The sequence below is a fragment of the Cordyceps militaris genome (genome assembly GCF_000225605.1).
Source record: "Cordyceps militaris CM01 unplaced genomic scaffold CCM_S00007, whole genome shotgun sequence".
Classification (NCBI taxonomy): domain Eukaryota; kingdom Fungi; phylum Ascomycota; class Sordariomycetes; order Hypocreales; family Cordycipitaceae; genus Cordyceps; species Cordyceps militaris.
Genome location: NW_006271975.1, coordinates 119,264 through 133,152, shown reverse-complemented (window position 1 = coordinate 133,152; position 13,889 = coordinate 119,264). Strand labels below are relative to the sequence as shown.

Below are 13,889 nucleotides of genomic sequence, written 5' to 3'. Positions count from 1 at the left end.
TAGATTTAAATTAATATTTTATATATTAACTTATATAGAATTCTATATTATAAAACTATTATATTATAAAAGTAATTATATTATATTATTATTAATCTAAGTATAATAAAAAACTTTATTAATTAAGATTTAAATACTATTATTCTATACTTTATTAATATATTAATAATAAATTTATAAGATATTATTTACTTTTTTTATAAATATAAAAAAATTAAATTACTTTTTATTATTTTTTTTACTTTATACTTAATATAGGTAAGATTTAATTAATATATAAATATAATATAATATAATATAATATAATAAATTTATATTATTTTAATAATATTTTAATAATATTTTAATAATTTAATATAATATAGTATTATTTTTAATAAATTCTTAAAGTTTATAAAAAAGAAAAAAAAGAAAGGAATTAATAATATATTAAGGAGATAAAAACTTACCTAAGTATAGGGCTAGAAAATTATTACTCTATAGTCCAATAAGGTATCCTCCTTAACCTTGCCTGATCTGTACCCTCGTGTTACAGTGGGTTGCCAAAAGTTCCGTGCTCCTCACCATAAGTGGGGATTGATTTGTCCCCCCACTGTAGGTAGCGCCACCCTCTTTGTTTTTGTTTTTCTTCACACCAACCTAAGTCTGTCAGTCACCATCAACCATCAACATCGACAACGAGACTACGACATGGATCAGCCAAAGCAATCAGCCGATGCGCCGTCCCCGGGGCTCGTCGCTGGGAGACAATTCCTCGAAAAGATCCTTCGCCCGCTCACAACCTTTAAAAGCCCCGGCGTTGCAGAGTCAGTACTAGAGGAGTACAATGCCACTATCACGCCCCTGGACTTTGCCAGCGGCCAGCCCGTCAACAACGCTCCCACTTTACTTTGCCCCATGGATAGAGCGGTGGTGAGGGGTGCTATTGATGAGATAAAGCCCTGGATGCAGTTGAACGAGGACGGTGGCTTTTATAATTATGAACCCGTCTTGGAGTTCTTCAGATACGAGCCGTATTATCATTACCGCAACGCCGACCACTTCGCCAATACTGTGCATACCTACTTGATGCTCTACCAGGACGAGGAGTCTCCCGGGTACCTGCTAAGCAGAACTTCCTGGGACAACGGCGGGTACGTATCATGTATAGGCAACATGCCAATGTCTGCACTTCTATGCTAACCATGCCTCTCTTTGTAGTGCCGAGTGTGTCCTGCCTTGGCTAAGGTACTTCCACGAGGACGTCTATAAGTGGCAGCTTCTTGACGCCTTCATACATCTACTACCCTACAAGCCTCGCCCAACCCCCAAGCCTCGCTTACCCTCCGAGCTTCACACTCCCACGCCTCGCGAGCCATGTCCCGATCCTCGCAAGCCGCATGTCATCTGCCATACCGTTGACTCAACGCCCTGGATGGCAGGCGTGCTCCGAACGAGCGAGTTCAAGACCATCCTCTTTATCGCTGGCGCGAATAAATTCAAGCCTGCGTTCGAAGCTTCGGATCACTTTGCCGTGAGTCCCACCACTTGGCCAGCCTAGGCTGTTCTGCTAATCACCCGCAACAGGTGACTGTGCTTTCCTTCTGGAATTGGGAAGTGCGCATTGTGCAGGGACTTGTCAACTTCAAAACGCTTGCCCTGGACATTCGTGTTTCAAGCCCGCAGAGCTTTCGTGACGGCATCCGCAACGACGACGGCTCTATTGACCCTCGCTTCCTAACGCTGCTGGGGTACAACTGTGGTGAGGTTCTCCCCTTGTCTACTTAAATAACCGCTATTGTGCGCGTTTCTTCCGTGTCATGGATTTAGCTGGTCGTCCTCTTCGGAATGTCTTGTTGGTGTCGCATTCGATTGTATCAAACCCCCATAAGCAGAAATACGACGTCTTTGTCTCAGTCAATATTCTAGAATGGCACTCGTTGGCATCTATCGAGCTTTTCAAGTTTATGCACTTACAAACGACTCGTTCCAAGATGCATACAAATATGACGTGCTCGATCCAATCGTAATCATCCAGGACCCAATTATTTCTTCTATTCCTAGTAGTACTTGGACAGAGCCTCGTACTTAGACGGAACCACGCTTGCACTGGTCATACGCAACTTGACCCTCCTCTGCGCAAATCTTCACCAAGTCGCCCTCATCCCGGGTTTTGGTGTACTCCTTGACCTTTTTCACTTGTGCATCCTGTAATTTCTTGAGGCCCGCCGGATCTGTTACCCAAGAACTAGAAATAACTGTTGGCTTTTTTCGTTCCTCCATTTCAGACATTTTACATTCCCACTGGTACTCGTTGCGCTTCCTGGGCTCGGCTCGGCCCTGACCGTTGGCGCCATCGGGCCGACGTGAAAGGTCAAGAGCTTCTTAATACCCCATCTATTCCGGCGTCGGACACAGATCCAAGTTCCCCTTCACGTTGTTCCCCCACCATTGCGGAAAGGGAACCGCTCGACCAGCCGCACCGAAGACAGCAAAAGACAGAATGAAGAGACAGGTCAGACTGCCTCCATCCCACGCACTAGTGACTAGGTATGAATAGTTCTTGAAAATCCGCGGGTGGTAGTTTCGCAGATAGAACTGCATAAAGACACCGGCAATAATCCCACTGAGGATGATGCACGTTTGCGATTGGTTGTATGGAATGAATCCGGCATACTGCAGCAACTGCGGCAAATTAATGCGGTCGAGAGAGAAGCCACGAACTTTTGGGGCAAACTGGGTTTTAGTTGTTAGCAATGATGGCTGAAGAACAACTAAGAGATGCCGCTTACAATGACAACAACTCGCTGCACGACAACCAAGGCGGCGCCGATCAAAACGCCAAATGGCACAACAGCATACCTGGAGCCAGCCGTGTACAGATACTTTGCCAACGCCCATGACGTTGCGTTGGTGTTGTAAGACTGAATCGACGCTCCGCTCCATGAAGAGTTGCCGTTTGTATTCGCGAGCAAGTCGCGATTGTCGTTGACGATGGAGATCATGACTGCATAGTTGACGACTGCGCCGATCAAAGTGCCGTAAATTTGGGTCAGGAACATGACGCGCGGGGGGATTTTGACTATGCAGACATGTCAACGCACAGAACTTGTTCAGAAAAAAAACAGGAAAAGCAAGGGTCAAGGCGTACGGTAGTCTCCTAATTTCAGGTCGCTCGATAGGTTCACACAACTGGCAATGACGGAATGCGACCACGCGGCAAAGTACATGTTGCCAATCGGCCGACCAGGAAGGGTCAGTCCAGCAATCATTTTGGACAGGTTGTTTGTCGCGATGCCATTTCCGAAGCGTGCAAGAAGTATGACGCTCTATAGGCAGATTAGCTGTGCGCTCTCGGAACCTGGATAACACGTACAAATGGGGCAATGACGATGCCTAGAAGAAGAGACACAATCTATGCCCATACAGGAATGGTGATATTTTGACTCAGAACCACAGCAAGGCCCAGTACAAAGCTGCCAACTAGAATGATGGCATACCACCACCAGGGAGCTTCTCGGTAGTGCTTGGCCATGTGCTCATGATGCTTGTCGTTGAAGTTGCCCCTTTGTGCGCTCTTGTATGCTCTCAGGATATCTTTTCCCCAGAACAGAATGCAGTGCATAATAAGAGCGCCAATCTGGGGACAATGTTAGCTTGGAGAGTCGGTATTTTTGTAACGTGTATTATGTACCGCTGCATTGGCCATGAGCATGGCATACGCAAAGCTTCCAGTAAGCCGCGGTACCCCATACTGTTCAAAGGCTGTCTCATTGAGAATGCCACCGGAAAATACTTTGCCAACGGGATAAGCCGATCCGCTTGCTGATCGAAGACGCGTAGACATGAAGGGTTGTGCCCTTGATTCCCAAACATTATTGTAGTAAATGCCGACCATGGCCATGAAGCAGATAAAGAGGCCCACCGCCGAGTGCAGTTGCGTCGTCAGCGGCATAGACGTTGAGCCAGAAGTGATCTGCGACGTTGCAGTAAGCATTCAAAAAAGGATCAGGGCAAAGTGGGTTAACATACGTATTGCCAGTTATCGCACAGAGCACTGCCTCGATAAGAGAGCTTATCTTATCCACACCAACAATAAGCGTAGATAAGCGATAACCTTAGGTATCCTAAGATATAGCGTTATCTTATAACTTAAATTATATAGCCTAAGGCTAGGAAATAAGATATATAAATTAACTAGTTATCCCTTATAGTTTTATCTAATATAAGGCTAATTTTCCTTATTATCTTTACTTTTTATTATTTCTTTATAAGCTATATTAACTATACTACTATCTTATATAATTATATTAATACTTTATAGTTATAAGCCTAAAAGGTTTTAATTATATAAGGTATTTATTATAATTTAAAACTTCTTATAATATTTATATTATATAAATCCTTTTCTTTTATTATTACTTTATTTATTATTATTATTATTATTATTATTATTATTATTATTATTATATAATATTCTATTATTTTATTATTTTATTATATTATTTTATACTAAGGTTATAGTCTTATCTAGACTTAAATAATATAATTTAAAGAGTTAGTTTAATTAGATCTAAGCTTTTTAGTTCTTTATAATAAGTATATAGATAATTATTAATCTTATAAAGAAAAATAATATTAAAGATATATTAAACCCTTTTAATATATTTATAAAGATTAAGATATATAAAGTAGAACTTTATAAAATTATAAAGCTTAATAAACCTACTAAAGTAAACTTTAAGATATTTAATATACTTAAAGCTTTATTTAATTAAAAATAATAAGAATATAAAATTACCTTATAAGTATATAAAAAGAGTAAAACTAAGCTAAATAAAGTCTATAAACTTATTATATTATCTATTAATCCCTATCTAATAATTAAAGTATATAATAAGCTTAAGAAAGAATACCTAAAAGGGTATACTATTTACTAATTAGTTAAAAGGCTTAAGTTAATTATTACTTTAAATATAGTATATATAAAGGTTAAGGTAGATTATACTTATAAGAGTATACTATAAGATATATATTAAAGAAATATTAGTATTAAGAAATAGTTTAAGAATTAGGAGGTAATATATAATTATATAAATATACTTAATATATTATTAATTAATAGTTATTTTATAATTAATAATTTCCTTAAAGCTATTAAAATAAAGCTATACCTAGAATAGGCTTTATTATAACTATATAAGAATAAAGTTTATATTACTTAAGGTAAAAGACTAAAAATAACCTTATTAGAATATAAGACCTCCCTCTATATAAGTAATAAGCTATAACCCCTAAAATTAGCTCCTATATATAGTATACCTTATAGTAATAAAAAGTATAGAAAGGATAAGCCTAAGGACTTTATATATCCTTATAATATTAAAAAAAGGTATTAGTAAAAGCCTAAGGAATACTATATACTTTAATTTACTATAATAAGTAATAAGAAGGTATATATTATAAAGCCTCTAACTACCTAGTAGATCCTTAATATTAAGAGCTACTTTAGTACTAAATATAATATATATATAAAAGTAAAGTATATATAGTATAAAGGTAATAGGAGCTTTACTAGTAATAAAGGAAAGAGTAATAAATTTATATATATATTATTTAGATTTAAACTTTTAGAAGATTATAAGGATAAATATAGCTTTTTTAAAAGACTAGCTTATACTATTAATATAGCTCTTATAGACTTAGGTAAATACTATTTATATAAATCTATACTCCTTAATAACTATAGTAATATATATATTATTAATAATATAATACTTCTTAACCTAGAATTAATTTAGGTCCTAGATAATAGATTTTCTATAAATACTAGTAAATAAATCCTTTAACTAGATAGTATTAAAACCTATATAATAATAAATATATTAAATATTAAAAGTAAATCTAAAACCCTAATATTAAGTAATATATATATAATACTAGAAATACTAGTTAATATTATATTAGAAGTACTAGTTTACTTTACTAGTTTATAGCTATATAGCTTTAATTATACTTTATATAGAGAAGATATAGTAAAAAGTAAAGTAGTTTAATAGTTAATATACTCTAATAACCTTATATTTTTTAAATATATTTTTCTTTAATAATTATTAATATACCTAGAAGATAATATAGTTATAATACTATTAAGGTAAAAGAAGGGATAAAGCTATAAATACTCTACCTAACTACTACTAGTATTATAAGCTAATAAATACCTATAGTATCTTTATTTAGGGTATTTAAGGCTATAGGTTTTAAGTATAATTAGTAAAAGTATATTAAATATAAAGATTATTAAAACTAAATATATTAACTATAAGAGTTATATATTAACCTATATAGGCTAAGTTATCTTATAATAACCTAACTATAACCCTATATAAAGACTATTTAATAGGATTAGTTAAGATCTTTAAGACTATTCTATAAGTTATAATAGTAAATTCTAATTACTTATTATTAAAGATAAGTATATAGGGTATATTTATTATTAGCTATTACCTTTAAAAGTATAAAGACCCTTATTTTATACTATTTAAGCTTTCTATATATAGGTAAAAACCTAATATAGACTAGATATATATATAATATAGTAAAATAATAAGCCCTTAATAATTTAATATAATTCTACCTATACTAAGTACTAGCTTTAAGTATAAGAAAAAGGAATTACCCTAGAAATACTATTACTATATATAAAAGAGCTAAATAGTAGTATTAAGTATATAAGATAAGAAATAACTATATACTTTATTAAGATATTATATAGTACTAACCTCTTAAGGAACCTATAGCCTAAAAGTTATATAACTACTATAATACTAATATATATTAGTTTATTATAAAGGTATAACTAGAAGATACTATATAAAGTATTTATTAAATAGCTATAAAAGAATTCCTAAGTATATATATATAAACCTATACTTATATTAAATACTTAGCCTAAGTAGGGAGCTTTATAAGCTTATAAATACTATATATATATACTATTAAGAGAAAGGAAGTAAGGGTCTAATAGAAGAGACTTTAAGATTAGCCTTAAAGGCTATATTAGATATTTAGTTAGCTATATTATAACTAATATTTATAAAGTATAGATTCTTTAACTAGAGTATATTATTACTATAAAGAATATATATTTTAATAAGAAGCTATTTTACTAGCTATTAATAAAGAGTATTAATATACTTCCTATTATTAAAGTAGATAGTCTTTATTAAAAACTATTCTAAAATAAAGAGGATAAACTATAGCTTTATCTAAAGATAACTATACTACTATACCTAAGTAAAAAAAAGCTAAATAATATTATAATAAAAGTATTAGAAAGCCTTATAATAAAAGTATTAAAACTTAATATAACTTAAAGTATAAGGTTAATAACTCTTAAAGGCCTTTAAGAAGAAATATTAAAAGTTATAATAGATAATAATACCTTATTAGTTAAATATAAAATAATATATAAATTAGCCTAAGAACTACTAAGTTTTAAGTTAATTCTATTTCTAGAGAAGGAAATTAATTATACTAATAAAGTAGTTACTTTAAAAGATAATAAATTCTAACTTACCTTAAAAGAGCTACTATTTATTAATATAAATAGCTTTAACCTAAAAGAAAGTATTAAAAATACTTTATAATAAAGTACTAAAAGTATACCTATATTTAAACTTAATCTAATTATTTCTATTAAAAAACTAGTTATTAGAAAAGATAGATAAAGCCTTTATAAAGAAAGAAAGGAGTAAGTAAGATATATAAAAAGCTAGAATATAGCTATCTTCTTAAAACCCTAGGAAGATATAATTATTAAAGTTAAAATACTTTATAACCTATATAAAAGAGATTAAAGCTTACTATAGCTCTTTATAATATTAGTAGATATACTCTAAGTAAATAAAATAGTTTAGCTATAATTATATTATTATTATAATAATCTTTTATTAGTATTAAAAGATAGTTAAGTAATAAAGAATTATCTACTTTAATAGCTTTAGGAAGCTACTAAATAAAGTAAATTTAAATAAGTAAAAAAGAAAAAAACCTTTAAGATTATAACTAAGACTAATAATATAAAGATATTACCTCTTTATTAGGTTTATATATATAAATTTAATTAATAAGGTTATTTATTATAATATAAGGTATAAATTATTATAAAAGGTAATTTATAGGTAATTAAGGAATATAATATAATATATATAGCTATACTTACTATAAGAGCCTTCTAAGTAATAATAGCTATAGCTACCTACCTTAACCTTAAGGTATACTAATTTAATATAAAGAATACTTTCTTTAATATAACTAAATCTAATAATATCTTAAAAATCTATATATAATTACTTAATAGATAGATAGCCCTTCTTAAGAAAGCCCTATATAGCCTAAGGGACTTACCCTATCTATAGCTTAAGGAATTTACTAATACCTTTATAAAGTATAACTTATTATAATATAAGGAGGAGCCTTATCTATACTATTCTAAAGATAGGAAGATATTCTTAGTATTTTTTATTAATAATATCCTCTTTTTTTATAATAAGAAGTATAAAAAGTAAACTCTATTCTTTATAATAAAAATAAAATAAGTATATAATATATATAATTAAGGAGATTTTAAGTAGTTTTTTAGTATCTATATTATATATAATAGAAGATAAAAGCTATTATTTTTTAGCTATAAATAATATATTAAGAAGATAGCTAAGAAATATAAACTTACTTATAATTAACCTAGAAAGTAGTATATATTACTACTATCTAGAAAGCTTACTTAATATACTAGTATAGTAAGTAAAGTAGATATTTATTACTTTTAAGAGTTAATAGGGTTAATATTATATATATTAATTATAGTCTAGTTAGATATTATATATATAGTATCCTTTCTTACCTACTTCCTTATAAATCTATTAAGAAATTATATTCTAGCTATAGAGTATTATATATATTATCTATATACTATAAAGACTTTAGTCTTTACTTATAGTCTAAATAAGGAAGTAGTTATTTTATAAATTACTAGTAATATATTATATACTAATAACCCTATTACTAGGAAGTTATCTTAAGGTTAAATAATCTTTCTATATAGTAGTCTTATATTTTAAAAAGCTATAAAATAAGATACTATTATACTATCTATAATAAAGGCTAAATTATTAGGTATATTTAGCTTAGTAAAAGAGGCTTTTATAATATACTATTTTCTTATAATAATAGGAAGATAGGTAGCTCTCTTATATAAGATAATATATAATAATACTTAGATAATATATATTATTATTAGTAATAGAAAGTATATATTAACTAAGCTATAATATATTAATATTAATAATATATAGTTAAAATAGGAATATAGATATAGGTATTTTATACTTACTTTTATTCTAAGTAAAGTAATATTTATAGATAGTCTTACTAAAGCTCTACCTTATTAAGCCTTTCTAAAGTTTAAATATCTTATTAATCTAAAAAAGCTTTTAAATATAGTTAAGGAGAGTAATATAATTATTTTAATATAGAATATAAAGTATAGTATAGGTAAGAAGGTATTATTTAATCTCTAACCCTCTAAAGAACCTAGGGATAAGTAATATTCTATTTAATTATTATAATATATATACTAATTTTTAATAACTTTATTATATAACTTTATTAATAAATACCTTAAAATAATATAAAGCCTAGGTCTTTTACTTAAGAAGAGCTTCTTTACTTAATACTATATTAGTAATAATAGTATTAAATATACTATCCTCCTTTTTTAATATTTTAAAAATAGTATATAATATTATATAATATAAAACCTTATCTTAAAAGAAAGAGTAGAGTATTAATAAGTACTACTAAAAGGTAATAAAAGTAAATAATAAATAACTTATAGACTTAAAGCTATCTTTATATACTATTATTAAATACTAAATAAAGGGGATTACTATAGCTAAGTATAGCTTATACTTATAATTATAATAAGTATAACCTTTATATTTTTATAAGTATATTATCTTCTTAATTAGTATAAAGTTATAATATATACTATTCTTTTTACTAAAAAGTATAGATTAAGTATATTTTAGGTAAGGGTTTACTTAGTAAAGCTTAGGATTAGCCTTTACTAGTTACTTTACTAGGGTCTAGGGCTAGGAAAGTATTAGTTAGTTTTAGTTAACTTAAGTAAAAAAGTAAGTACTTATAATATATACTAATAAAGGTATTAATTATAACTAAGTTATATAACTTATAGGAGTTATCTTAATAGAAGTAGTAAAAGTACTATAATAAGGATAGTATAGTATAATAAGTACTTCCTTCTTCTCCTTTTCTTCTTCTTTATTCTTATCTTTAACCTTAACTTCCTTCTTAACTAATATAGCTATACTAATACCCTTATTATTATTATTATTATTATTAATATCCTTATTATTAACCTCCTTAATAGGGGTAGGTATATATACTACTAATAGTAGGACTAGGCTTATAGGGGTCTAGGGCTTTAGCTTATTAGCTAGAGTAGCTATAGCTATACTAATCTAGTAGTAGTTATACTAAGGGGGATATATAATACTATTATAGGCCTATACTTCTTTATATAAGTTAATATATAACTTATATACCTCTATAAAGGGCTTTTCTTACTTAGTAAAGAGTATAAAGGCCTTTAAGGAGGGCTTCTTAATATTTACCTCTTTAAAGGACTTTTCTTAAGTATCTAAGGATATAATTACCTTTTTAAAGGACTTTTTATTAGTAGTAATAAAGGTAAAAGCCTTAATAATAGTAAAGAAGGGGGAGTTAATAGTTATAAAGCTAGTATATAAAAAAACTATTATTAAAAATTTAATATAACTAATAATAATAAAAGAAAAAGAATAAAAAGGTAATAAAAAACTATTATTACTTTTAATAAATAAAAAAGTAAGTAGTTAGAAAAAAGTAAATAGATAATAAAGAATATAAGAATAATATATAGTAAAGAGTAGCTTTTTATATTTAAAAATACTAATTTACTTATTAGTTAAAATAAAAAGTACTTTAAATTATTTATTAAAAAAAGTAATAACTCTATTATCTATTTATTCTTATATTAAACTATTATTTATATTATAAAATATATATTTAAGAAATATATTAGTATATTCTTTATAGAAAATAAAAAAAAATATAAATATACTATTCTATTCTCTTTATAAAATACCCTTTTATATAAATAGCTATTTTTTACTATACTTTTTATATATAATTATTTTCTTTATTCTATATTAACTTATACTTAATAATTAAAGAGTATATTATATAAAGTACTACTTTAATAAAAAAGCTTATCTTATTTATACTAATAATAAGTATAAATAAGTAATAACCTTAAGTATTTTAAAATATAGTATTATCTTATAACTTAAATTATATAACCTAAGGCTAGGAAATAGGATATATAAATTAACTAGTTATCCCTTATAGCTTTATCTAATATAAGGCTGATTTTCCCTATTATCTTTACTTTCTATTATTCCTCTATAAGCTGTATTAGCTGCGCTGCCATCTTATGTAACCACATTGATGCTCCACACCAGTCAAATGAGAGACTGAAAAGCCCCAGTCCTTCGTTGTTCTGAGCCCCTCCAAAGATGTTGGTCAGAACCTCGGCCTTGTCGCCCGTGGCCTTCATGGATGCCAAACAGGGGATGGAGACGGAGTTGAGCCAGGGCATAATGTAAGCAGGAAGAAACTCGTAGGAAAACATGCCAGTGAAGCTGTACCAAAACGTCCGTAGAGGCTTGGAGCTCTTGAGATCCGCCCAGTGGAGACCCTGCAGCGTCTTGACAGTAGGGATATTTCCCCAGTACACGGATTCGACATGCCAAACTGCGATGGGTCGGAAGATGCCGCAGAGGCCGTATCCAAAGAGGCCAATGGAAAGTGTGCTCAGGACAACCGTGGTTGAACTGAGAGGCAAGTCGTAGAACAAGTCCTGGGCTGTGAATACAGTGATGCTGGCGGTGGCATTGGACGCCGATGTCGCCGTAATAGAACAGACGGCGTGCTCTTTGAGATTCCAATGTCCGTGATTGAAAAAGGACAAGACTTGGATCCATCGCGGCGGCGTCCCTTGTCCCCCTTGCTCTCTCCACCGCGCCTCATACTTGTCTCCTCGGGGAAGCAGTTTCGCCCAGGCCAGGCCTGCAAAGTACGCAATGAGCACAATAAAGGTTCCCGATACGCCGACAGAGGTTGGTTTGAACTATCGTTGTCGATCATGTTAGCAAAGTACGAGAATTCCACAACAGTGCGGGGGCGGAGAGAAGAGAATACCGAGTAGATTTGGCTCATGGCCGCCTGGAACGCAGCAAGGCAGGACGCAAGAAACAGGCTGCGAAACGTCAAAGCGGGCTCAAAGTCATCTCGAAGTGGCAAGAGATGATGGACGGCGTCCTGGGCCGTGTCGAGAATAACATTGTCGCTGTTGGCGTCGGCGTCGCTGCCGGGCTGGTCGGATAGTCCTGTAGCGGTTGCCTTGACATTGGACTTTTCAAAAATGTGTTGGTAAATTTGGGTGTCTGGGCTCTCAGCCACCGTTTTTGCCTCGATGGCATTAGGCACGGGAGATGTCATCTTCGTCGCGTGGTGGATTTGACAAAGGAAGACGCTTAGTAGCGCAAATTGTATTTACCGAGCCACGGCGTCTTTTATATTCCCCCATGGTCTGCTTTCCAGGCACCATGCGGACATCACGAAATGTTGCATTCCTGATGGACACCATTATCCAGCTCTTACCTCTTGGAGAAGGTGATTGTGCATTGCAGCGACCCGCAACATGATGGCGCAATCATGTTGGAGAATGACTGCAGCGCGTCAACGGCCGATGCAGCAAGAGAAATACTGTAACTCGTCAAGAGCAGACCATTGCAAGGCTGTATTGGAACTTTTGCTCGCGACCTTCAAAGGTGGCTTGCAAATGGCAGGTTGTGGAGTGTGTTGTGGCAGCTGCCATGTTGCGCGGACAGAAATAGACGACATGCTGGGCCCTGTGCGCCGAAGCCACCGGGCAGAACCGAGGGCATCCGCCATTTACCATAGGATTGACGAATAACGCAACGGTTGGTTAAAGGCTAGACTGTGATCAAGACTGTCGGCTGGATATTGTGTGATGTTCGTGGCAGGTCAATGGCGTGCTTGCCAGAAACCCACAGCGGAAACTCGGCACGTCACATCGCATCATCGCCTGCTCGGCTGCCAAGGCGGCACGATCGCCAAGCAGCCGGGTCAATCAGGTAGCGCACATTGGTCAGACAATGGCAAGAAAAACGAATTCTCTTGTGTAGGTCGAATTTCATGCCGTTGGATCCGCTGCTAGGTCTGGCAATAGTTAGCATGAAGACTTACACAAGGTTACTAGCCGATCAGACGAATCGCGATAAAGAGCCCAGACCCCGCATGAATTAATTCGTTCCGCCTGACGCTAGGCTTTATACAGACGAGGACATACAAATCGGGGAATTCGGCCATCAGTAAGCGGGGCGAGGCAAACGGGCAACTAACTCCAGTACAGATATGTCATGTAGGCTTCTGGAACTTGGATGGCTTCCAAGTCCCTCCCTATTATGCGCTGTCATGTGCGCCAAGACATTTGACAAACCGTGGTGATACGTGCTGCCTGCACACATCAGCCAACGCTCTCCAACATGGGTTCCCCGCGTTTCGTCCATCCAAAGCCACGGCTCACGGCTGCGACTGTCACACGCGAAACGGCACCGAGCTCCCCGATCGCGCGCGTACCTTGCCACGTGAGGCCCAAGCAAGATGCGATAATGACACTCCCGCCTGTGCCAGACGCGACAAACCAGGTCTCCAAGACCGATATCCCACCATGGCAATTCAGGCACCAGAAATGGCCTTCG

General features: G+C 32.6%; 2 protein-coding genes across 2 annotated transcripts; one reads left to right on the top strand and one right to left on the bottom strand.

The window, feature by feature from the left end:
- Positions 1 to 690: 690 nt before the first annotated feature.
- On the top strand, positions 691 to 1,767 carry CCM_08280 (uncharacterized protein; the record flags this gene model as incomplete). Its single annotated transcript, XM_006673419.1, has 3 exons — positions 691 to 1,133; positions 1,201 to 1,513; positions 1,567 to 1,767. The coding sequence occupies 3 exons, from the start codon at positions 691 to 693 to the stop codon at positions 1,765 to 1,767; spliced, it is 957 nt and encodes a 318-aa protein (XP_006673482.1).
- A 300-nt stretch (positions 1,768 to 2,067) lies between these two features.
- On the bottom strand, positions 2,068 to 12,603 carry CCM_08279 (oligopeptide transporter, putative; the record flags this gene model as incomplete). Its single annotated transcript, XM_006673418.1, has 8 exons — positions 2,068 to 2,237; positions 2,520 to 2,715; positions 2,772 to 3,061; positions 3,131 to 3,308; positions 3,407 to 3,619; positions 3,674 to 3,955; positions 11,633 to 12,232; positions 12,304 to 12,603. The coding sequence occupies 8 exons, from the start codon at positions 12,601 to 12,603 to the stop codon at positions 2,068 to 2,070; spliced, it is 2,229 nt and encodes a 742-aa protein (XP_006673481.1).
- Between the last annotated feature and the right edge of the window lie 1,286 nt (positions 12,604 to 13,889).